Here is a 25951-nt window from a genome sequence, read left to right on the forward strand (position 1 = left end):
AATAAGTCTTTGTATGCGGGCAGCTATTCCCAGCTCTTCGCTATTCCAATAACAGAGGAAAAATGATTTTGTACAATTTTCTTCTGAGAGTTTGAAGAAAAGAACTCCCAAACAATCAGGCCCTTCATTCTGAGAATCAACAAAATTGCTTCAACGAAGAGGGTCCCAGAAAATGGAATCTTGTTTAACCTTGTTTAATCCAATTCTCCTGTCTCCTGTCATATATCTCTACGGCTCCTTCGCCCACCTAAATTGCTAATGTGGGAAGAAAGACACCTTCATTACCAAGGGCTCAGACATGATGGATAGGGGAACAATGATTGATTCGCCATCGGCAGGAGACGTCAAACCCACAGCAGAGAGAAGCGGGATGAACAGGAAGAACATGGTCGGGGAGAATCATGAAGAAAGGCGCTTCTGGAGACTTTGTGATGCTCATGCAAACGGACAGTTGATAAACGTATTCACTGCCTTTAGTTACTGCTCACCCCATCAGGCACGGTATAATACCCCTGAGCCACACTAGTCCATGCAGAAAATGTGCATGGTACCACTAGCTAAAGGAAGGCGAGAGGGGAGTAAGGTGAAAGTGTTGGTTCTAAAGAATTTACAGCCACCAGCAAGGTATCGCAAAGCCAGGAAGTACAGCACAATCCAGGCTTTAAAAAAATGCCGAACAGAAGCTCGAGTAATCTGGTGTTTCTGACCTGCCTGTGCTTTATGCTAGCAAGAGAGCAGCAATTGGATTTTCTCTCGGAGATGTTGTGACAAGTGAATTGGACAGGCTCTTCTAGTGGTGAGGGGTGGTGTGTGTGTGTGTGTGTGTGTGTGTGTGTGTGTGTGTGTGTGTGTTTTGGGGGTGGAGAGTGTTAGTCTTATTTTTAACGTTTTGGTTTTTCAATGTCACTTTTTATTTGTGTGCATGTGTGTGTGTATGTGTGTGTGCATGTGTGTGTGTACATGTGCTTATGTGCATGTGCTTGTGCACATGTCATGGTGCTCCCATAAAGGTCAGAGGACACCCTGACAGGTAGCACGCCTGAGTCATGTTACTAACCCCTTAGCTTGGATTTCTCAGTGGATTGTGACAGTTAATGGATTTTTCTGTGCTTACCTGTCAGCCATGTCTCCTCTCTCTGTCTCTCTGTCTCTCTCTGTCTCTGTCTCTGTCTCTGTCTCTGTGTGTGTGTGTGTGTGTGTGTATGTGTGCATGTGTCTCTGTGTGTCTTCCTTTTTAATCTTTCTGTCAAGTCTTGAGAAGTATTTGCTTCTTTCCCCACTAGCAGTGCTTTAGCAGAGTCTCTCATAGGCAGGAAAGCACACTGCCACATTCCCAGCCCCGAGTCTTCGTAATTAATAAAAGAAAAAAAACTCAGAACACATATTTGTTGAATATGTAGTTTTCAAATATTTTATTTAAGTCCATAGCCTGGGGTGAGTAGGGTGGTTAAGCAGACACCAAGACTGATAATCCATCCCTGAGAGTCCCATTTCTGAAGCTCAGGTGATGGAAGGGGAGAACCAACACCTCCGAGATTTCTCCTGTGTGCATGTAATAAATACAGGAATAGTAAAGATTAAAGCTGGGCATGGGGACATTCTCCTTCAATCCCAGCACGCAGAAGGCAGAGAAGGACAGATCTCTGAGTTTGAGGCCAGCATGGTCTATAGAATGAGTTCCAAGATAGCCAAGGCTACATGTATATATACATATATATGTATGTGTATATGTATATCTATCTATCTATCTATCTATCTATCTATCTATATCTATATATATTGAGATGCGGTTTCTCTGTGTAACATCCCTGGCTGTCCTGGAACTTGCTTTATATACCATGTCTGCCTTCCAAGTGCTAAGATTAGAGGCATGAGCCACCACACTAGCTACACTCGATAATTTTGAAACTTAAAAAGTTTATCGTTTACTTTAAGTATATGGGCATTTTGCCTGCAATAGATGTCTGTTCATAACAAGGAGGCCAGAAGAGGGCATCAATTAACCTGGAACTGGAGTTACAGACGGGTTGTGAGGCTCCATGTGCGTGCTAGGAAATGAACCTAGGACTTCTGGAAGATCAGCAAGGGCTCTTAACTACAGCGCTATCTATCCAACCCAAACAGTACATTTTTTAATTAAAGAGAATATGGGTGATGATAGTACATCCTTGTAGATATACTAAAGGCCCACAAACTGTACTTTCATCAGCCTCCATGATATGTAAAATATATCTCAGCAAAAGTGTTGTTAGGCAAAGAACAAATCTAGAGAAATCTCAGGGAGCTCTCACTAGTTCCCCTCGATGGTAGCGTGGTGTGAATCTGTATCATGACAGCAGGGATCTTCTGACTTGCATTCCTAGTAGGATGTGCTAGTAGGTGAGCCAGTAAAGCTACCGTACTTGCAGAGCTCTTGGGAGCCAGCGGGGGCAAACGGAAGCTGCGTGTTCTGCTGGATTTCTCTTCCTGTGGTCCTGCAGTTTGAGCCCAGGGCCTTATGAGCCAAGCAAGTGCTTGGCTAGATGCCGTGCCTTCCTTCCCTAGTATCATCACTATCACTGTTGCTTCACCTTGGACCATCCTGTCTTCTTTCCATACCAGCGTTTCTTCTTCTCCCTTAACCTTTTGAAGGTTAAGCAGCATTTGGTACACGCCACACACCTCAACTGTTCTGCACAGCCATACACAGCATAGCTAGACTTCAGGAATGCATCAATAAATTCGTATGTTGAGCATGACAGTGGAAAATTAAGACCTCCGTTCTGAAAGTCATATTTATTGTGTAGCATTTATATCAGAGATATCTTCTGCACTGAGTCTCAGAGAACCCGTCTAACAGTCATGTGAGCAGATTGTGAGTTGTCCGAATGGGAGGGGACTCCGGATTCCATGCACAGCATTCAAGACCCCAGGTTGGTTTTTGCTCTCATTGTTTTCCTTTGCTTTGATTTTCTCCCACTTCTGCTCTGCTGTGTTCGACTTCAGACTTTTAAGTCTCATGGTAGCAAAAATGCTGCCACAGCTCCAGGACTACATCCATCTGCTTCCAAGGGAGGAAGAAGGGAGGGAGCAAAGACATGTCTAACTCTATCCCCAGCCACACACTAAAAACATTTCACTCTGGGAAATTCCAACAACCATAATCATAAACCAATAAACGAATAAGTGCTTGCCCAGTATGCCTAAGTGCCTGCATTCGATCCCCAAACCGTAAAAATAAACAAACATACATACAAACAAATAGGCTGAGTAGTAGAGTGCTGACCTTGCACGTACAAATCCTGGGTTCTAATCTTCAGGACAGCAATCAATGCAGTGACCACCAGGCGCCCGACTCAGAGCTTCTGAAGTGCTCGCTAATAGCTCCTTGATTGTCTCCATTACTTCCTGACCTCTGGATATGTTCCCCGGTTTGCCGTCCATCTCACGACAAGCACACTGCGTTATGGATGCCACACCAGGCTTATCTATCGAGGGATCCCAGGTCAAGTGGTAGGCACTGTGTCCACCGAGCCATCTTCAGTGTTTCAGATTACCTGACTGGTATGATAGTGTTCTTCGCTGAGGCAGTAAATATAGTTCTCCTTTAAAAATAAGCGCCACCCAGATTCTCAGTTTAATCCGGCCCTTGTGCCTATTCCATCTTATTGGTCAGAAAGGTATCATGTGACTATCTCTATTTGCATCCCTATGAAATCAGTGGGGCTAGGACTGGACCCAATACAACTACACAGTAAACCAGTGTTCTCCCAGCCAGGAAGAGCCGGGTATATACAGTGAGCACTCTGCCACAGTTTAACGCACACCCAATGACAAAACCTAGTGATTATGTGTCTGTATGTGTGTGCGTGCTTGGGCATGCATACCACTGCACATGTGTGGAGGTCCTAGGACTTGTGGGAGTCGAGTCTCTCTTTCCACCATATGGGCCTCAATAACTGAACTCAGTTAATCAGTGGGCCGAGAGTGGGCCCGCTGGGCCTTCTTGCAGGCCAGTTGTTAAGTGTTATTCATGAAGCACTTGCATGAGTAAACGTGGAGATGACTTTGACGGCAAGATGATGAGTTAAGGTAACGGCAAGTGGTCACATGACTTTGTACTAACGCAGTCCACTTGGATATTGTGTGTACCGTGGGACCAGCAACCTTCTCAGGGACAAATTGTCATGTCTCTGGTCATTTTCCTTAAAAAGACTTGATTCTCTGAAACGAACTCTTTTTCTCACATGCCCCTTGTTTGATGTGCTGGAACGAATGTTTCCAGGGCGTTTGAAAATCCTCTAATGAGTGTTGGCTGAGCGATGAAACCTCATGGTCACATAAGAATGAGATTAGGCTAAGTAAAATGTGTTGAATGAGAAACAAAACAAAACAAAAGAATGAGAATTAGGTAGGTTTGTCCCGGCAAAGCTGAGGGAGCTGCAGTTCGACCTTCTGACTGAATTTTCTCTGTTCAAGCCAGTTTCATGGTACTTCATCAAGACGACAAGTGTCGAAGATGTTTTTCAGTGACTGTTTCAGTTTAGAATCTTCATGCCAGGAGCGAGAGCGGCGCCTGCAGATGGCAGCTCCCACGTCACGCCGCTCACAGCCCTGTAACTCTGGCTCCAGGAGATCGACGCCCCCTTCTGGTCTCCACAGGCACCTGCACCCAAGCATGTGCGCGCGCACACACACACACACACACACACACACACACACAAAATCTTTAAATTGTCTTCATGCTAGAAAAGTTTAAACAGCTATGACACCTAAAGGGGAAAATTAAACTGACTGGCAGTTTTGCTCTCTTCAGATGTCTATTTAAACATTTGAGAGTAGTTCCTTCATGTTTTTAATTTAAATTTATTTTTATGATAGTGATTATACTTAGCTTTTATGGCTACATTAGGAATGAGAATAAACCGTGAGAAGTTGCAAAGGCATTCAGTTCCGGAAAAGGTGAAGGTGGCACCTCCTGTAGGTTAAAACCGAATTTAAAACAAAGGGACTGGGCGGTGCTGGATGCCTTTAATCCGGGCAGAGATAGAGGCAGGCAGATCCCAGAGTTCAAGGCCAGCAAGGTCTTTAGAGCCGGGACAGCAGGCTGAATGAGGAAGTTTAAAAACAAAGGGAGCCCAGGGTCCTGACTACTGCTTAACTATCAGGTAACAGCCATTGTCCTAAATTTCTCTAGACACCTAGATTTATGAAAATAAGCCTAAAACCGTGGCTGTCGGGCAATGGGTAGCTGCTCTTTGAAGGAGCCTTTCGTTTTAGAATCTTTTAACGCTCCGTTTCTCCTGCTGGGTAGTTTGATTTTTAATTTGTCAAACTTCCCCACCCTGACAAGTCTGGGTTATCACTGCTCTTGAGGGCAGCTCTGTGCAGGGTCCAACAACAGGTCAGACTACTCCCGGCCTGGGACTGCGCTCTAACTTCATTGATTTTTAAGATTTGTTTACTTGTATTTTATGTGTAAGATTGTTTTCCATGCCCCTGAGTGTGTGCATCAGCTGCACGCAGTGTGCCTGGAGTCCAGAGCCGGGGCTTCAGATGCTGGGGCTGGAGCCACAGACTGTTGTTAGCCCCAACTTTAGCTGGAAATCAAGCCTAGGACATCTGGAAAAGCAGTCGGTTCTCTTAAGCTCCAGTCGTCTCCCCAGCCCCACTTCCAGTGTTTTGAAGATATGTGTGTGTGTGTGTGTGTGTATAAAGTTTTCAACTTAAGTTAAATATACATTAAGTATGCCTACCTGGTGCCCACAGCGGCGGTAAGAGGGTGTCAGGTCCCCTGGAGCACCGATGGTTGTGTGCCTCGGTGGCTGTGGGTGCTAGCAGCTGAACCTGAGTAAGAGTAGCCTGCACTCTTAACCACCGAGACTTCTCCAGCCCCATTGTCCTGATTTTTATTTAACAGAGTACGGTAGACAATTTCTGTATTCATCAACATCATTTTAATGCCATGAGACACTAGACCCATACTGGAATCTTTTTTTTTTAACACATTTGTCAATTTGTAATTTGCTATTATAATATGCTAGGACTACCTTCATAATTTTTTAAAAAGAAATTTCTATTTTTAATGATTACTGTATTAAAAAGAATACTGGAGGTTTAATTACTGGACCAAAAGGTAGATTTTTGAGGCTTCTGATAGGTACCGTTATGATTTAAACAGGATTTGTCCTCTTACACTGGGGATGGTTGACCCTCCATGGTGAGGCGTGCGGAGGAGATGTGGAATGTCCTGTTGACATGCCGTGATGGGGCCCTTGTTTATCAGTTGTCCTGGTGTTGACTGAATCCATCCCAGTGATTATAAGTCCTGCTTCTCTGCTTGGCCTCTGCCGCTGAGGTCTGCTTACAGGCTGCAGGACTTACTTCTGAGTGCAGTGTACCCCACAGTCCCACTGCCCCAGGGCTTCTTTACTCCGTTCTGGCTCACCTAATCTTTTAGGGTTTTCCCATCACGTGTATGGATTATTTTATGTGCATGCATGTTTTGCCAACCATGTACATGCCTGTTACCCACAGAGACCAGAATGAGCAACAGATCTTCTGAGACTGGAATTCCAGATGTTTATGAGCTGTTATGTAGATGCTGGAAATTGAACCCAGAATCTGAGGAAGAACAGCTAGTGTTCTTAACTGCTTAGTTATGGCTTCATCTCTCCATATCTATCTATCTATCTATCTATCTATCTATCTATCTATCTATCATCTATCTATCCATCCATCCATCTATCTATCTATCATCTATCTATTTATCATCTATCTATCTATCTATCATCTATCTATCTATCATCTATCTATCTATCTATCTATCTATCTATCTATCATCTATCTATCTATCCATCTATCTATCTATCTATCTATCATCTATCTATCTATCTATCTATCTATCATCTATCTATCTATCTATCTATCATCTATCTATCTATCTATCTATCTATCATCTATCTATCTATCTATCTATCTATCTATGTGTGTGTGTGTGTTTGTATATAAGCCTGCATGTATGTATGTGTACTATGTGCATAACTGGTACCTGTGGAGGTCAAAGGGGAACATCATAATCTATTTTCTAGAACTGGAATTGTAGATGGCTATAAGTCATTGTGGGGGACAGTAGACATCAAACCCAGGTCCTCTGCAAGAGCAACAAGTGCTCTAAACTGCTGAGCACTTTTCCAGCTCCAAAATTTCCCCATCTTTAACATGGATGCCCCTTTCAGACAGCACCCGTGTAGGACTAACGTCAAGGATCAAATGGTTGTCATAGCTTTTTTTCCTGCCTACCTTTTCTGAAATCCAGGAGTGAGTCTTGCCTCAACCTCCAGGTTGGCCGAGTCTAGGGACCATGGTCCAGACAGGGACAGATCCAGTTAGAATGCATTTTAGGGAAGCAGTAAGGATACTGACTTTCAACAGCCACTAACAGTCAGTCAGGAAAGTGGAGTCTGGGAAAGCCGTAGAAGGTGAAGAGAGTCTGGAGGCATGTCGAAGGCCTTGTATCCAGTCCCTCTGCCACTCACACTCACGGTCTGCCTTCCTTTCTTTGTCTTGTTTTAGTTTAGTCTTTTGTTATTGGCAACCAGAAGAGCTTTATATGTCATGTTTGTGTGATTATTGAGTTCTACACTTTTGCTCTGAGCTTGCTATGTAGCCCATTCTGCCCTCAAATTCACAGAGATCTGCCTGCCTCTGTCTCCTGAGTGTAGGATTAAAGGTGTGAGTCACCACACATACTCTGTTTGTTTGTTTTTTAAGTCAAAGTTCTATGTAGCCCCCGCTGTCTCAGATCTCAAATACACAGAGATCTGCCCCTCCCTGCCTCCTGAAGACTAGGTCTGAAAGTGTGTACTACCACTAATCCCATATTTTCCCAAACACCTTTTAAAGATTTATTTAGCTTATATTCATGTGTATAAGTGTTTTGCACACCTATATATCTGTGTACTATGTGTGTGCCGGTGCCTGAAGAGATCAGATTCAAATATCCAGACAACTGTGAGCTTCCTTATGGGTCCTGGACATTTTCTTTTCTATTTTGTTATATTTTTCCCAAAACAAATATAGTTTACTAAATTTTAAGTTTCTTCTTTCCTTTCTTTTTTTATTCCTTTTGTTTTTTTTTGGGGGGGGGCAGGCTCATGCTGCCCTTGAACCTCCACCTCTGCCTTTACCTTCTAAGGGCTTGTATAACAAACGTTTCAGGTGTGAATCACCTTTGACGGTTAAGCTTGGTTGTCAATTTTACCGACTCAGCAAAAACAACTGGGCTCATCTATTAGGACTTTTCTTGATTGGACTATTTAAATGAGACCCATCCTAAGTCTTTTCTAGTGGCTACAAAGAAGATTCACAAAAAGCTTTGCTTTTTGCCTTGTTCCCTTGGCACCTGGTGGCATGTTTATCTGTCCTGTTGCTGTTTCTGTTGTTACTGTACTCCTTGCCAACATCACAACCCAGCTTTATCTGGCCTCCAACACAACTTGAAAACCACTAGTTTCCCAGGATCTTTTCAGTTCTTCAGCATGAAGTTGACCTGCTGAGGCATTTGGTCTCCACAAGTGTACTTAACAGATTCTTAACCTCTCCATTATGAAGACGGCTGTCTCAGTTAGGGTTTCCATTGGTGTGAAGAGACAACTTGGTCAAGGCAACTCTTATAAAGGACAGCATTTAGTTGGTGCAGGCTTACAGTTTCAGAGGTTTAGTCCATTCTCATCACAGCAGAAAGCATGGCAGTGCTTAAAAAAAAAAAAAAACAGTGCTGGAGAAAGAACTGAGAGTTCTACATCTTGATCAAAAGGCAGCCAGGAGAAGACTCTCTTCCACCCTGGGTGGAGCACAAGACATTCTTCTTCCAATAAGACTGCACCCACACCAGCAAGACCACTCCTAATAGTGCCACTTTCCATGGGCCAAGCATATTCAAACCACCATGTTAGCCATTGTCAGACTGCCCATGTTGTCTATCATGTAAGGCAACCATGATGGTTTGAATGACAGTGATCCCTAGGAGATTATTTGCTCAAATATTTGATCCCAAGTTAGTAAAGCACTATGGGAAGGATTAGGAGGTATGGCCAGAGAATGAGAAAGACCCAGAAGATTAGAACATATTGCCAAAGTTAGTATGAGGTCAAGCAGAGCACTTTAGTCAGAGGCCAAGAGAAGCCAGATTGAATCAGTCAGCTTGGAGAGGATTTCGAACCAAAGGAGCCGAGTTGAATTAGCCAACCAGAGTGCAGAATTAGAAAGGGTGAGTTTACTCTGCAGTAAGTTACAGAGGCTGAAAATATTTGAGGCCTAGATTAGACTGTACAGAACCAAGAAACTCACTGGAATAGACCTAGGTTAGCAGACTGAGGCAGCAAGTCTCAGAGATGACAATTATATCAGGCAAATACATTTTAATGTTTTTGTGATATAAGGTATCATGTAGTTCAGGCTGGCCTTAGACCTGCTAGATGGTAGAAGCTAGCTTAGAAGTTGTTATATTCCTGCTGCCTCCCAAATACTAGAGGTATATGTTACAAGCCACCACACCTGGGTCCCAACAAAAATTCTGAACATAACTGGACTAACTGGAAACATAGGCAGTCAGGCCAGAGGGATGAAAGGCTCCTGTGGCTAAGATTAGGTACCTTGCCCATGCTGACCTGGTGGGTAAACATGGTAGATGTGGGTGGGGGGTGCATAGGTTCTGCAACCATCTGGAGTTTTGCACAAAGGACAACTGGTATGGTATTTCTAGAAGAAATGGAAGCTGAGCAGCTAGAAAATAACAGATGTTCACTCTCTATCACACTGCTGTGTGAACAGATAACAGTAATAGCTAACATTTATTAAATGCTTATTAGGTATCTGGCACTGCTCTAAGTAAGTACTTTATGTATATTAATTCCTTTTAATCCTCTCTATTTAGGAGTAGAGGCAGTTATTTTCCCACGTTACACAGGAGGAAGCCGAGGCATGAAGTGGCTATTCGGCTGTCATTGTGCAAACATAAACAACAGGAGAACCCAGCTAAACTGCCCTGGTGTCCGTCGCCCTAACCATAGATAAATGGTCCCTGACTCAGGGTGGTTTGTTTTGTGATATTTTGGCCATGATAGGAAGGCAACTAGTATTCAGCAGAAATCACACTTAAAATTTTGAACTAATGGTGTGCTCTGTGATACTCACTAGACATGATGGGTCCCCAAGGATGTAGGTGGCCAGCAGGTCACAAGGAGAAACAGTGTGCTGTGTCACTAAACTGTGCCCAATGCTTCTGTATCTTCAGGTGTTTTCTTTTGCTTCTCTTTCTTCAATCCCTACCCCATCTGTCGCCCTTTCATTTTGTGAGACAAAAATGTTGATACAAGCTAGGGTCATCTGGGAAGAGGGGGGAGTTATACAAGCTAGGGTCATCTGGGAAGGGGGGGAGTTATACAAGCTAGGGTCATCTGGGAAGGGGGGGAGTTATACAAGCTAGGGTCATCTGGGAAGGGGGGGGAGTTATACAAGCTAGGGTCATCTGGGAAGAGGGGGAGTTATACAAGCTAGGGTCATCTGGGAAGGGGGGGAGTTATACAAGCTAGGGTCATCTGGGAAGGGGGGGAGTTATACAAGCTAGGGTCATCTGGGAAGAGGGGGAGTTATACAAGCTAGGGTCATCTGGGAAGGGGGGGAGTTATACAAGCTAGGGTCATCTGGGAAGGGGGGGGAGTTATACAAGCTAGGGTCATCTGGGAAGAGGGGGAGTTATACAAGCTAGGGTCATCTGGGAAGGGGGGGAGTTAACTGAGGAAATCTGTCCAGCAGACAAATCTGTCAGGTGTTTCCTTGATTGACAATTGATTTTACGGGGCCGAGGTAATCATGGGTTATACAGAGAAAGGTAGCTGAGCTGGGCACACTGCTGAAGCACTCAGATGGCAGAGGCAGGCAGATCTGTGACCTGGAGGTTTAAATGGCAAATTTCAGGAGATCCAGGGCTGTTTCACAGAGAAACTTTTGTCTCGATTAAAGAGAGAGAGAGAGAGAGAGAGAGAGAGAGAGAGAGAGAGAGAGAGAGAAGAAGAAGAAGAAGAAGAAGAAGAAGAAGAAGAAGGAGAAGGAGAAGGAGAAGGAGAAGGAGAAGGAGAAGGAAAAGGAGAAGAAAGAAAGAAAGAAAGAAAGAAAGAAAGAAAGAAAGAAAGAAAGAAAGAAACGAAGGAAGAAAATAAACCAAATAAGCATGGTAAGTATGTCGATAAACAGGGCTTCTCTCTGGCTGCTGCTTCGGTTCCTGCCTCCAGGTTCCTGCCTTGGCTTCCCATCTCTAGAACTGACTGTTATTTGTAAGCTACATAAACCATTTTCTTCTGCAAGTTGGCTTTATCACAGCAATAGAAACTACACTAGGATAAGGTTTCACTGTACAGCCCAGGCCAGTCTTCCATATGTGATCCTCCTGCCTCAGCCTCAGGAGGACCATGAAAACAGGCCTGTGGCAGCAAATCAGGTTATTTTTTTAATTGGGCTGTAAGATATCATACAGCAACAGGCATTGACACTCCCACTGACCCATAGTAGGCGGGGGTCTTATGTGCTCCTCATGATGCCCATTCTCTGGTATATAACACCCTCTCTGTGAGAGTGATGGAGACTTTACCTGTGGCTGGATGTGGCTCCCTTGATCGGACTGTCTTCCAGTACCAGAGTGGTAGGATAATCTCTCTCAAGATTCCAGCCAAAGCAGAGATAAGGTTTTGCTCTGATGCCAGCCTAGCCTTGAGGTTACGATTCTCCTGCCTTGGCTTCCTGAGTGCTAGGATGACAGGCATCTGCTAATGTGCCTGGCTAAAACATTTAGATTTGGGGGGGGCTGATGGAGCTTGATGTGTGCTTTTAATATCAATTTGTGGTAAACTTCAGCCTGGGGTTCCAGGACAGGTATCAGCCCAGAGAGATCAAAAGTGATGTAAAATCTTAGCACAAGAGTCCTATACACTGTAAAAGGCAGGATCATTTACTCTCCAGGATGGACAAACTGGGGTACTGGAGCTCCCACATTTCACACTTAATGTCTTCTCAGCCACCTTCCTTGACTTTCCCCAGGTGAGGCAGACAGGCTGCCACGTGCTGTCTTAGGACACCCAGGGCAGAGTGGATGCGCCGGTCATTCGAAAGGATTCAGCACTGCCCAAAGGGCAGCTCTTATAATGTCTGTGTCATAGATAAAGCTACACTGGGGTCTTTGGCCTCTGTGCGATTCAAGTCCCACCAACTGAGTGTTAAAAACTGGAGCCACTTCGAAGGAGGCAGTCATTTGTGCTAGGGTCGTTTTAATGTCTTTCACTCTTACTGGCCCCGGAATATCCAACCCTCCAACACATTTTTCAAGGGAATTGGTCATCATAAGCATTTAGGAACAACCCTCGAAGAAAAAAAAACCCAGGAAGAATCAAATTCCAAAGCAAACAGATTGGTGTCATTGCCCAGCCCAGGGAGGTGTTTGCCGGGTTTGGTTGAAGATAGAGCAGGGGAGGGGCGTGGGGGGGGGGTGAGGGGCTCCCCAGGAACTTCCTGGCATTTACTACTTTTGCACACCAAATGTAACTTTTCAGAGGTTTTTTTCCTTTGGAATTGTGGGTGCGAAACTGCTTTCTTAACCACAATACTCCGAAGGCTCTGAGAACATCTGTATATTATTTGAAAACCGAAAGAACATCCGGTTGGGTTGTTTGGGTGGGTGTGGGACAGTGACGCGGTGAGATGAAACGGCAAGGGGGCACTTTAAAAACATGTCCATGTCGTTTTTCTAAGAGAGGCAGAAAAACTATGAAAAGAATTACAAATGGCTAATTACATTGGCTCAATTACAAATTTGATGGAAAAAAAAAAAAAAAAACCCTGCCTATCCCACGTTTAGCACCTCGTAGGAGGAATAGGTTGCAGAGAAGCCCTAGAGATAAAGATCGAGTGAGAGCCAAGGGACAAAACTCATTATAGATAAGCCCAGTCCTCGCATCCCCCCCCCCCCCCCCATGCCTCTCCCTGTAGCTTACTTAAGCCGCGTCTCCTTGGGCGGCTGCCGGGAAACCAGTCCTGCCCCGGGGTGCCGCTTTCCCTGCCCCGGGTGAGAGGCGCACTTCATTCGCCCTCTGCCTAACCAGGCCAAGGTGCAGCCACCTTTGCCCTGAGTTGGGAAAACTCCGTGACAGACCTTCGTGGTTTGGGGAAAGCGGGTGTGGGACTGGGGCTGGATTTTACTAGTCTGGGACCGACCCCCGTTCCTTGCCCCATTTCCCAGCAGTAGACTCGGTCAGTGGAAGCTCGGAAAGGAGGGGAAAAAAAAATCTCTATGAAACCTGAGTGTAAAGGCCGCTGGGCTTTGTCTCTTAGCCCGGGAATGCAGCAGGAGAGGGACGCGGGAGGTAGACCCCGCCGAGGCACCGTCAAGGTGGTGAGGCCACCGGAAGTCCCCTCTCCATGAGAAAGGTAGCTGCAGGTTCCGCCCTCTCCCCCAGATTCTAACCGGGCCACCCTTTCCCCCTCCCCCAAGTCCCGGATCCATGAACCAGGCCAGGAATCTCTCCGAATCCACGCAAAACGCTTCGTCTTTAAGAACTCGAAAAATGGAGGAAAGCCATGCAGACCCTAGAAGGCAGAGGATCTCTTCTCTGTCCTAGACGGAGCTTGGGTTACCAGCCCCCCTAAACGCACGCCCGTAGCACTAAGCACGCCCGGAGAGGAATGCAAGTCCTTGCAAGTGGGAGCCCAGCGCGGCCGCTTTAAGAGAGTGCAACGCGCGCCCCCGCCGGCGGCAGCTCGGGGATGCGCGTCACCGCGCGCCCGTGCTTGCGCGCCCCCGTCGCCGCGCGCCCCCAGCTCGCTCGCTCGCCCGCTCGCCGGCTTTAAAGTCTCTGCCAGGATCCATGCTCACATGTTACTTCCTGTATGGAGGCATGGCCAGTTTCCAGCCCCGCGCTCTCGGTTCCTCCCCAGCCTGCGCCGGAGCCACAACTTTCAGGAGCATGGACTGAAGGCGCCCTCGCCCCGGCGCCCCTCTGAGATCCTTTGTGTTTCCTTGCGCTCCACTGGCCGTTTCTGTTCTGGGGGGCTCTGCGCTCCGCCCCGCCGCTTCCCTCCCTTTCCCCGCTCGCAGACATGCCTCCTTCCTTGCCGGGGCCCTGGAAGGAGCTGCCCGCCTGAAGCCCGGATCCGCCGCGCCGCGCACAGCCCCGCCGTCGCCCGCCGGTTCTCGGGCTGCGCTGCGCTGCCGACTCAACTTGGGGCTCTTCGGCTGCTAGCCGCCGCCACCCGCGGTCCCTGCCTGCTCCGGGGCCCGGGCTCTGCCGCCGTGCGCCTTCTCCTCGCCCTGCCCTATCGGCTGGATCGTGTCTGAGCGGAAAGCAGCCCTTCTCCGAGAGGATCGTCCCTAGCGTGGCTTTGCATTCCCGGTCACTTTTTGAGGTTTTCCCGGGAGCGCTTGGCAGCTTCCCGGATTCCTGCGGGACCGGTCGCCGAGTGTGGGGAGGCCCGTGTGGCGGGCGAGCCGAGAAAGCCTTCAGGCTTAGCGGAGCCTAGCTCGGAAGCAAGAACTTATTCAACAAGTTTACCCCCCCTGCCTTTCTCTTTTCGATGTGCGTTTTCGGACATGCGGAGGTTACTGGAACCGTGTTGGTGGATTTTGTTCCTGAAAATCACCAGTTCTGTGCTCCATTATGTGGTGTGCTTCCCGGGTGAGTGCGGGCCGCCGATGGGACGAGGCTCCGGCCCGCGCGCGGGGTCTGCGGAGTTGTCGCCGGGGCGCGGAGCTTGGGCGCCAGTCTAGGGACCGCGGAGAGGGTGAAGGGGGGCCGGGCTACCGAGGAGGAGAGAGAGCTCTGCTTCATTGGCTCCGGCAATGCTCTAGGAGGCTGATGGTCAGAGAGGACAGAAGCAGTGGCGGGCTGGAAAGAAGGCTTGGGGACTCAGAGATGTGCTCTGACTGTGGCTTGGGAAGCTTGAAGCATCTGGAGATGGGGAGGGCGGGCAGGGGGGAGGCGACTTGCTTTGCTGATCCAGAGCTGATCGGGAGGGCTAGAGTTGCAGGATGTCTGGGGAGATTGGCGGTGGGAAGGATGCTCTGTTGGTTTAAGTAATCTTGGGGTGCTCCCGTTGCTTCTGCGGAGATAGAAGGAGCACATAACCGCGGCTCACTTCGCATCCCTCCGACCCTTTGTAGGGGGGAGGGCGGTGTTTGGGGATGGAAGGCGGAGGCTGGCTGCAGAGGAGTTAGGATGTGGGGAGCAGCCCGCGTTCTAAATCGCCTGGGCCGCTTCCTTTTCAGCCTTGCTCCGGGCTGAGGTGCGGGCTACGCCTCAGTGCAAGCGGGAGGCAGCTCCCTAGACGCGGGGGGCCTGGGAGCCTCGGGAGGGCAGGGAGCAGTGAGTAGGGAGTTTTCGGTTAGATCCCCACCTCACTGGGCTCGAGGCCCCTTTTTTGTATTACTCTTTTGGGCTAGGCTGCGGGGGTCCAAGTACCGGGCGCGGGTCGACAGCTGGGTAGCTTCTGGCGTCCGGGCAGATTTTTGCTGCCTGGCGCGCCCTCCCTACCTTCATCTTTGCCCTTTTGCAGGCTGAGTGTGCCTGCCAGATTCAGACCCAGACCCGCTCATTTTCTAGCCAGGTTAAGGCTGGAACAATATTGGCCACACGGCAATCCTGAATCACTGCACGTAGCGGTGTGCAGCCCGGCGACCCTCCACTTCCAGCCTTCAGCCCACACCCTCCCCCCTTGGTGAGGGCACAGGCCAGCCGCCTTCCTCTTCTCTTGCCCAGTCGGAGGGTTGCAGCTCAAGCCTGGCTCAAGCTGCCCAGGTCCTTCTCAGTGGGTGAAGGCTACGTCCTCTCTCCCAGCTCAGGGAAAGAGGTGGGAGAGGGTGAGATTTGCTTCTTTCCTCGATCTCCTAAGGACAGGACACCCGGTTTTTTTGCTTTCTCATCTGCCTGTTCTGGAATATTTGGAGGCGGTGGTTATTCTAATCGAGAAAAAAAAGAAAGAAACGTGCCACAACGTTTCCGTTTTCCTTGGTTAATAGTAGCGTGTGTTCTGGCTGCCAGAGCGCGGGGTTTTGGTGCAGCGGGTACCCCCAACCCTGTCGTGCATCCAGGAGCCAGGCTCGAGGACCCTCGCTGTTCCCGGGGATCCTCTCTAAGGAGACTGGCAGCGAGTGATTCCTTCTTTGAAGGTTTGAGGGTGGTTGCAAGGGACGGAGGGTCCTTCGGCTCCTTACCCTCGGCGCATCCTCTGGTCTCATCAGAGCTCGGCGAGGGTGCGCGTGCCTACTCACTCGGAGGCCTGGGGTTTATCCACTAGGGTCTTGTCTCTCTGGAAGTAGACACCGAGGAGCATCTCCTCTGAGAATCAACACCCTTCTCTCCTAGAGACCGTTGAGTAGCATTTGTTTTTATCATTGCCTTTGACTAGACCTCTCCCCCTCCCAGTCTCCCTTGTCAGGGACCTACCGGCTGAGTGCGCTCGGGTGCACCTGGGGTTGAGCCTAGTAAGGGTCACTTTTTAATAAGGGCGGTGGGAGGCAGCCTTGCAAACCAATTCCATTCCTGGCTGACTCCCCCGGGCTGTAGCCACTGTTTTTACAATGATTTTCTTCCCTCTGGTGTCTGAGGCTTGCAACCCAGTATGGGACCGATAGGGTTGCCACCTTGTCAAGGCTTGGTCTGTTGCAGTTTTTCTCACTTTCTGTCTCTCTCTGTTCAGGCTTCGAGGTAACTAGCCTGTACCCTCAACTGGGAGCAGAGGGGTATTTGTTAGAGGCACGGGGGTGGGGGGAAGACAGCTTTTGGAATCAGGCAAAGTTAAAATGTCATAGCCCTGGGAGATGCTATGCTGGCTTCAGGTTTTCCGAGGGTGGTGAGGTGCCGCTGGACCCCAGGGGGCGCCCCAGAGCCACCCGTCAAGCTTCTGCCTCCATTAGACTAAGTCAACCACCTGCACACCAGGGGGTCGGGGCGCAGGCGTCCAGGTGCCCAGGCTGAGGGTCTGCAACATCTGGCGCTAGGCGGTGCCCACAGCTCGATGCTGCCGCCCGTGGTAGGCTGAAAAACCCTTGGGGACTGTTGTTCACGTTGGGATCCAGCGCTTCTTGCTGCCATAGCTTTAGAAATACATTTTAGCTAACCATTTTCGCTTCTGGTTTTCAATTCGGTTCCTCCTTGTGAGTTCTTAAACAAAATCACGTATTGGTTTTGTTTGTTTGTTTGTTTGTTTGTTTTTAGAACCTCACCGACTTCTCAGCTGCACGTGAGCCCCGAGCTCCTGTTCAGAATTCAGTTACTGCGGTTTAGGGAGGCCTTTGGAAGCAGCTAGGGCTTGGGCACTTTCCAGCGGTCGGAAGCAGGGTTATAGCTCTGAACAGTTCAGGGAGTGTGGGGTCCCTGCCACAGCTGGTGCCACGAATGATGTCTTCGAAGTGCTGAGGGGAAGTGCTATCAAACATGACAGTGGACATTGTATTTTTTTAAACCTAAAACATTAGTATGGGAAAAACATGCGACAACATAGTGGATTCTTAGATATGTTCTCAAAAGTGGGTGTTTTTATCCAGACTCTCAACCTCCAGAACAGTATGTGAGGGGAGGGGCTCTAACCTGAACTGGACTGACAACTTGAACTCTTGATCCTTCTCCGAGTGTGATCCTTCTCCAGTGTCTACATAAAATTTTAAATAAAATTTGAGTGTGGTTGATTTAAATACTTGGTCTTTATCCCTGGACATTGAAAAATGAACCATCTCAGACATGATATAAAGTATGTTACTTGAATGGGTTAGCTTTTGTCCCCCAATCAATCTATTTTTGCATTGTTTGGCTATTCATATAGAATCATAAAAAACGATTTCTTCTTTCTTTTGGCCCTCAGAGTAATTGTCTTTGATTTTGATGTTCTGTGTCATGATGACATGACATCTAACAGGTTTTGGTTTGAATACTTCAGAAGCAGGAGCCTAACTACTTTTGGCCTGGATGTGTTGGGATTGGATGATCCACATCCGATGTGTAGTGATTTCCGACTAGTCAGCAACAGGCTTTGTGTGTGACTTGGGTGTCTCAGCGGCTATCCCTGGACTCCTTAGGTAGAGGCAGGAATGGAGTTCAGAAGTCCGTAGACTTCCTCTCAAAAGCTGGGTGAGATCTGAAACGTTTCTCATTCCACCTCAATCGATTCTTGTGAGAGAGAAGACTTCTTTATCTTTAGGCATGAGTATGGAATCAAGTCTTCCATGTTCCCTTCCAGACTTTATTTATTGCTGATGTCAGAACCCAAACACAAACAGGCATAGATAGAAGAAGGAGTACCTGAGTCTGCCAGATAAAGGGGTATCTTGGCCAGAAGAATGGTTGACCTGAAAAAGGGGCATTCAGCAGAAGAGCTTTGAGTATCACTGTTTATAGTGAAGCAGAGACTACATTTCTTACAGGAGGTTATCCAGGGAGTACTGATGACTTAATGCTGTAAGAAAAAGCAAACCCAAAACAGAAAACAACCACAAAAAAACCAACCAACCAACCAACCAACCAAACAAACAAACAAAAAAAAACAAACCCAAAGTGCCCCCTTCATATTTAGCATTTCTCTCACTCCTGAGTTCACATTAAGATCACCTGCACACATGCAGCTGTTGAAAGGAGTGTTTATGCCATATGAAGCCCTGGGCTGCCTCTTTTCCCTGCTCTCATTTTCCAATGGCCGTCACTTTAGCCACAGAAGGACTGTGGCACCCCTGAGTCTTGTCTGGGCAGGAAAGGTCATGGAACCCAAGCAGGTGGGCTGGCCTGTAACACATGCCTTCTGTGGTAAAAAGAAGGCATGCTCTTATTCTTGGCAGCTTTTATTCTGTGCTTCTGTCTGGCATTTTAATGGTAGCCCGTGGTCATTGTTGTTCAAGGCGCAGCTGACAGGTGTATGGATGATCGACACTTTCATCTTGGGCCGTATCTCTGGTGTTTATAACTTGAAGCTTTATAGGAACACTTCAGGATATCAAAGTTCCGTCTACAGTTGGTGATGCCCTCCAGTCAGCCTGTGATCTACCCTGGTTCCAGGGTGACTACTCTTGGGTGCTGAGTGGTTATCACTGGCTCTAGAATTCTGTCTCCAGTGGTACAGGGAATAAAAGACATGCATTTCTAGTAATAAAGCGAAGCCAAGGAAGAGTTCTCTGTGCTCAGTCCCCCACACTTGATCTAGGTCAAGGTAGATTCTGTGTACCAGAGGGAGGGGCTCATGGAGTGAAACTTGTTCTCAGCAAAGCGGGTTCCCAACAGGCCTGGAGCTTGGCTTTTGTCACTGGGCTTGGCTCTGCACCAAGTAGGACCATCTTTTACCAATGTTGGGTTGTCTAGATCTGCAGGAAGGATTGGCAGGATTAAAGATTACAGTCCTCCAGCACCCAGGCCGCAGAGGCAGGAGGATCTCTGTGAGTTCAAGTGCAGTCTGATCTACAAGGTGAATTCCAGGTAGCCTGGACTCTGTTACACAGGGAAAGCCTGTTTAAAAAATCAAACAAAAGCAAAAAAAATAAAACAAAACAGAAAAGCTCTCCAGTTCCTAGTCTTAGAAGTGAGAGCAACCATGTTGCCGGCTGAGAAATTCATAGGGGTCATGACAGTTCTCTGTGCCCTCAGAATCAAGTGTCCCTCTGTGAAAGAGTCCCTGATATCAATTTCACTTTAAATTATTTTTGATAGTACATTTATGTGGCATTTTACAAAAAAGAAAATGGGTGTCATTGTGGCTTTGGGCTTTTGAGTTTGATTCCTAGCATAGAAAAGAGAAATCTCAAAAACGTAAGTATGTTTCAAAATGCTGTATTTATTACAACCCTTTCCCCCCATTTTTTGAGTTCTTTGGTAAGTTTCAGATAAGCATTAATGCCTTTAAAAGATAAGTATCTTGTAGCAAGAGTAGATGGACTACATTTAGCAAAAAGACTTAGGAATGTAGTTCAGTTGGTAGAGAGCTGGCCTAGCATTTGTGGAGCTGGGGTTGGACCCCAGCATGCATAAACTAGGCATGGTGGTACTTGGGGGTTGGAGGTAAGTGTGTGTCAGAAGTTCAAGGTCATCCACAGTTACACAGCAAGGTTGAAGCTAACTTATAGTAAATAGACTCTGTTGTGTTTGTGTGTGTGCATGTATGTGTGTGTAACAGATTCATGGTTCACTCACACGTTGTAAGGACTTTTTTTTTTTTTTTTTTTTTTTGTAGTAGTGTCTCATTGTATTAATTCAGGCTTGGAACTAGTAGTACGTAGACCAGGTTGGTCACAAACTCATAAAGATCCCCCTGCCTCTGCCTCTGTACCACTGTGTCCAGCTGTGAAAAGGATTCTTGTCCTTTTCAGTGGTGGTTCTGCGGTGCAGCTTTGAGTATTGCTGGAGGCTTGAGCATCCTTTAGGGACACCTAGGGACACCTAGCCTTGGAGGGGCCATTTTACTTAGTATCATTTGTAGCAAAATGTTTGGTGTTTTGACAGAAAAATAAATCATTTTGATGTAAGCAGTCTCCAGGCCTGTGTAAGCTTGAGGGCTTTCTGACGATTATGCTTGATAGTACTAATATCCAAGATAAAAATTCAGAAAAGTCTTCTAGTAGGGAATGTTGGCTGGTCACGAGCTGCACGTGGCTGCCTTCTCTTTCAGAACTGGGCTATGGCTGCTGTTCTCAGGGTCAGGTGTAGAGGTAACTCACATTGCTCCAGAACTTTCCTTTCTGTTCCTCATTCATTGAGAGCTACTGTACTGTGTAACAACACATAGAAAGGAAGGGTCTCTAAGGAGCCGGGGACTTGCTAATGAATTATTATTATTGTTGTTGTTGTCGTTGTTTAGCCCCTAAGCTAGGTTGCCATTGAGAGGCATAGGTAGAAATTTGTTGTCTACAGCCAGGGTGCCTCTGCCACAGCGAGTTGTGGTACCCTAAGCAGGTTTTTTTCTTTTCCCTACCTCATTCCCATCCCCCGCCCCCATTTGTGAAAAGAACAAGTGTCAGTATGACATCTCCTAAGGTCTTTGTGAAGTGTGAGGGACGTGCTGGAGGACATAGCACTGTGCTTAGTAAATACTGACCCAATAAATCAACCAGTTTTCGTTTTATGCATGTGAAAGAGTTTGGGTAGCAGTGTTTGGAAAGAGGAAACTGAAACGGGAAGAAGAGGACTATTTAGTAACTTGACTGCGGAGGGGGAAGAGGCTGGGCAGCCTGAAGGCCATGCATTCTACCAGCTAAAGTCTGAGATGGTCTTTGTCCACTTTCTACTTTCTAAACTTCCTCAAGCCCAAGATATCTACCTTCCTGATCCCTGGGGACAAGGAGTGGCTTACGTGTACCCTGAGGGCCAGTGTGACAGTGCAGAGCTGTTGTTGGGCGTTGGCTCAATTCTCTACCTCTCGTGAACCTGGGACTCACCTGATTGGCCAGACTGGCTGGCAAACCCCAGTGATATTCCTGATTTGGCCTCACCAGGATTGGAATTACGGACTTGTGCCACTGAAGCAGGCTTTTCATGTTGATGCTGGAGATCCAAACTCAGCTCTTCATGGTGATGTGTCCGACAGACACATCACCAACTGAACCATTGCTCCACCCCCTCTATGTGTATCTTGCTCTGTGACTATCTTTTTGGTTTTTAGTGGGATGGATTAAGGGGGTGCCATCAGTGATATTGGGGTATTTGCTCTTCTTTTGCACCCGGGTTGTACTTTAACAGACTTGGACCCGCAGGCTGTGCAGGAGACACCATGCCAGCCACAGCTCCTGCCCTCCCCTTCCAGTTCCAAAGGCTGAAGTCAGCATAGCTCACTGGTTTTCTGGCCAAACAACAAAATGTGATTTTAAACTACTCAGTTGAGCTATTTTGGGGGAGTAGCAAAGTGACACAGTTGGCTGCTGAAATCTAACAACTAAAAAAGAAGAAACTAAAGCACAGTTCATGGAATATGTAACACTTCCTCAGAGAAAATAGGACAAGTGCTCTTATTTTGGGCCTGTGATACTATGTTTCTGATGAGCTAAGAGGCAGGTTGCTGGATCAGGCAGTGGGTATATACTTTTGAGGAATTCCTATCAGTTACTATGTGATTCTAAGAGCTGTCTGGCTTTCCATGCTGACTGCCTCATAAAGTCTTCAGCATGTTAAAATCAGATATGTACATTGATCTGGATAAATTTGGATGAAGGATACAGCCATTAGCATTTTACTAGGCATAGGAACCAAGTCTAGGCGAGTGAGGAAATATTGTTATCTTTCAAGATATTTCCTAACTTCAAAAAAGAAATATTTAGTTAGTTAGTTTGTGTGTATTTGGGCATGGCATGTTCCCCTGTGTGTGTGTGCAGGTGCAAGTGAAGGTCAGAGGTCAAGCTTTGGTGCTACTCCTTTGGCATTATCTACCTTATTTTTGAGATAAGGTTTCTCTTTAGCCTGCAGATTGCCTACTAGACTAGGCCAAGGAGACTCTGGGATCCATTTGACTCCACCTCCCAAGCACTGAGTTCACAAGCTTGTAAGAGCATAAACATCTTGTGTACTGGGATTCTGGGAATCAGAATCCTGTCTTTGAACATGGAAGGCAAGCATGTCCCTAACTGAGCCATACTCCTAGTCCCTCTAGATAGTCATTTTAAGCTTTTTAAGAATTGTAGAGAGAGTGGCCTAGAGAGGGCTCAGGAGTTAAGAGTATACTGCAGGGGACCCACTTGGCTTCCTGCCTTCACCATGGTTGTAAAGTAGTATAAGGCTTTAGTTATTTAGATAGAGAGTGGATAGTGTCTGAATTTGGTTGGTGGTAATATAAATCATGTAAATAATTTCAAAATCATTTGGTTTGTGTCTTAGAGTTTTATTGTTTATACATCAACCATGGCAACTTTTATAAAGAAAAGTGGGTTGGAGAGATGGCTCAGTGGTTAAGAGCACTGACAGCTCTTTCAGAGGTCCTGAGTTCAAATCCCAGTAACCACATAGTGGCTCACAACCATCTGTAATGAGATCTGATGCCCTCTTCTAGTGTGTCTGAAGACAGCTACAGTGTACTCATATACAGGATATAAGTAAATAAATCTTTAAAAAAAGCATTTAATTGGGGGCTGGCTTACACTTCAGAGGTTTTGTCCATCGTGATGGTGGGAGTCATGTGGCATGCAGGCAGACATGATGTTGGAGAAGGAGCTGAGAGTTCTACATCTCATTCTGTAGGCAGGATGTAGACCTCTGGGGGCCATCTTATTCAAACCACTACAGTTTGTAATTCAAGATCTGTTTTGTTGTTGAGATTGGATCTTGCCTAGGAGCCTAAGCCTGCCCAAAGCTTGTGATCCTCCTGCCTCAGCCTCCTCCTGAGTGAATGCTGGCACTGTAGATATTTGTCACCACACCCGGCTTTTTTTGTAGTCTGAGATGCTATTGTGCCTTTCCTTACCCTGTGTCTCACGTGGCATGGGCTGCAGGCTCTGACTCACCAGCGCTGGAGGAGCAGGGCGGAGGGAGTTAGTTGGACTTGGCAGGAGATAATGTGGGTTCTGGAATTTTCTTCAGGAGTGTAAAACAAGCATTAAGGATCCCACTTACCAGCTGTGGGAATCCTACTCAAGGCCTTTATTTTCTTCCTTCTTTCCTTTCCTTTGTGGGCGGTGAGAAGAACCTCATGTAGCCCAAGTTGGCCTTGAACTCCTGGTCTTCTACCTCCTAGGCATATGAGTGGTATTGGGGCTTGAGTCCATGGCCCTCTTTAAGTGAGAATTCTGTTGGCTACACCATCTCCCCAGCCCTGACTTTGATGTCTTTGAGTTTAGTTTTCTCATCTTTAGCTAAGACTCTTTTGCAATTTTAAGGCTCACTGGGTCCTGGGGTTCAGGGCAAAACTGTTCTAGGGACCTGGGTGTGATTCCTAATACTTGCAGGGTGGCTCAAAATGTCTATAACTTCAGTTCCAGGGACTCTGATGTCATCTTCTGGCCTTTGAGGGCACCGGGCATCCATGTATAGACTTACATGCAGCCAAAACATTCTTACACAAACTACTAAGTTAAAAAAATCCACAAAATAAAAGCTAAAAATAAGAAAAGGCTATTTTACATTTAGTCTGTCAATAAATGTCTTCAGGGGATCCACAGCTTGCCTGGCAGTTCTGCAGTCACCCTGGAGACAATGATGGTCACATCAGCTGCAGTTCTGCAGTCACCCTGGAGACAATGGTGGTCACATCAGCTGCAGTTCTGCAGTCACCCTGGAGACAATGGTGGTGGTCACATCAGCTGCAAGTTCCTGCCCTGCAACAGCTTCCAGTGAAAGCGTTACTCTCTAGAAACAGGGAGATAAAAGCAACCAGGAGTCCCGATTCTTGCTTGGCAACACCAGCAGGCTGGTAGTACTTGGAGGTAGCCCCCTAGGGATGGGGCACACACCTGGCCCACAGTGGTTATTTACAAGACTAGGCTGGTCTCTTGAGGTGTTTGCTGCTTTGGTGTGGGTGAACTCTCACCGAGGGACAATTTTTATTTCAAGCTCTGTAGGGTTCTGTATTGCTTGGACTGGTTGTGTGTTTTCGAATGTGCACTCTAGGCTGCTGATGTGACTTCATTTCTGTCAGTCTAGCATGTAAAGCCTGGCTCAGCTGTCACAGTTGTCCTGGTCCCCTTTTGGCTTCAAGCATGTCATGCTATCTGAATATCCCACGGTAGTGTGGTGACTTCTCTATTGGTGATTTTAGTAACTGTGGGTTGGATCAGCTAAAACCAGGGATCGGAGAAAAATCTCATTTGATTTCCAAACTCCTTTGTTGCTTTTCTCTAACCATCTTAAGCCTGGGATGATTTGGATGGGGTGCTTGGCCAAGGCCATGGTCAGCGTGTAAGGTCTGATAGATAAACACGGAGTGACGTTCTTGTGGGCTGCAGGCTGCTTTATCTTTCCACACTTATCTCTACCCTTTCCAGTTTTTAATAAGTTGCTTTGTATTCATGTGTGTGTGTGTGTGTGTGTGTGTGTGTGTGTGTGTCTGTGTGTGCCCCACACAGAATGCTCCCAGCTCTTTTTTCCCCTTTCCACATGGGCGCTGGCATTGAGCTCAGTCTTCCTGCCTGAGCATCATGTGCTCTCTTCAGCCTGAAGTCAAGAGCAACATGTGGAAGCCTGAGCTTTGTATTGAGGTTGTGACAGCTTTTGACTGACAGATGGAAGATGGGAGGGACCTGCTGAGATGCTGTGTCTTCAGTAGAGTGGCAGCTATTGTAGATGAGGACTCACAGGGTAAAGAAGAGGTGATCTCTTCCAGCAGTGTCCCAAGAGCTTTGTATGTCCAGGAACCTCACCTTTGCTTATCTTATCTTCTTAGGAGTTGCATTACCCATGTTGCATTATGCTTTCTAGCAGAATTCTGAGGGCAAATGTCATGGTGGTTGGAGTCCATCTTCAATAGGGGATACTAGCTGGTTGGGACAATGGACACTGTCAGTCCAGTGAATAGGATTACAAGTTCTAGGCCAGCCTGTGTTATAGAGTGAGAACTTGGAGAGAAAGAGAGGGTGGGGGGAGGGAGAAAGGGAATTTTTACCTTCTGATGCTGGCTTGCAAGATATTCTGATTATAAAGCATCTGTGTTTGGAGCAGCAGGGTCATGTCATGATGTATGTACTGCCACCAATCCTTTCCCCCATTCTTTTTTTTGTGAACTAAATTCTATTCAACTAGTGGTCAGTGTGTCAAGAATGACCTTCGCTTTGGGATTAGTCAGAACTTGGCACTGTCATTTCTGCTTTGGTTGTTTTCGGAGAAGGGATGCGTGGTCGGCAGAAGGTAGCAGACTGAGCCTCAGCTGATGGAATGCAGACACGGAGTTGATCTGTTGTCTGGAAATGGCTTTGGGCAGGCTGTCCAGGAGAAGGGCTTGTCACAGCTGACCTTTCCCTCGGTGACAGGTGCTAGCT

At 47.0% G+C, this 25951-nt stretch overlaps 1 protein-coding gene across 2 annotated transcripts in view; it reads left to right on the forward strand.

Moving 5' to 3' along the window:
* The first annotated feature begins 13928 nt into the window (after window positions 1-13928).
* PTPRG (protein tyrosine phosphatase receptor type G) overlaps window positions 13929-25951 on the forward strand; it is a 659839-nt gene continuing 647816 nt past the window's right edge. For both annotated transcript variants that reach the window (XM_080926850.1, XM_080926851.1), the window contains exon 1: window positions 13929-14702. In XM_080926850.1, coding sequence (XP_080782976.1) covers window positions 14618-14702 — 85 coding nt within the window. In that variant the 5' untranslated portion in view covers window positions 13929-14617. The remainder of the gene's footprint in view (window positions 14703-25951) is intronic.

Source organism: Micromys minutus (assembly GCF_963924665.1).
Source record: "Micromys minutus genome assembly, chromosome: 12".
NCBI classification, from domain to species: domain Eukaryota; kingdom Metazoa; phylum Chordata; class Mammalia; order Rodentia; family Muridae; genus Micromys; species Micromys minutus.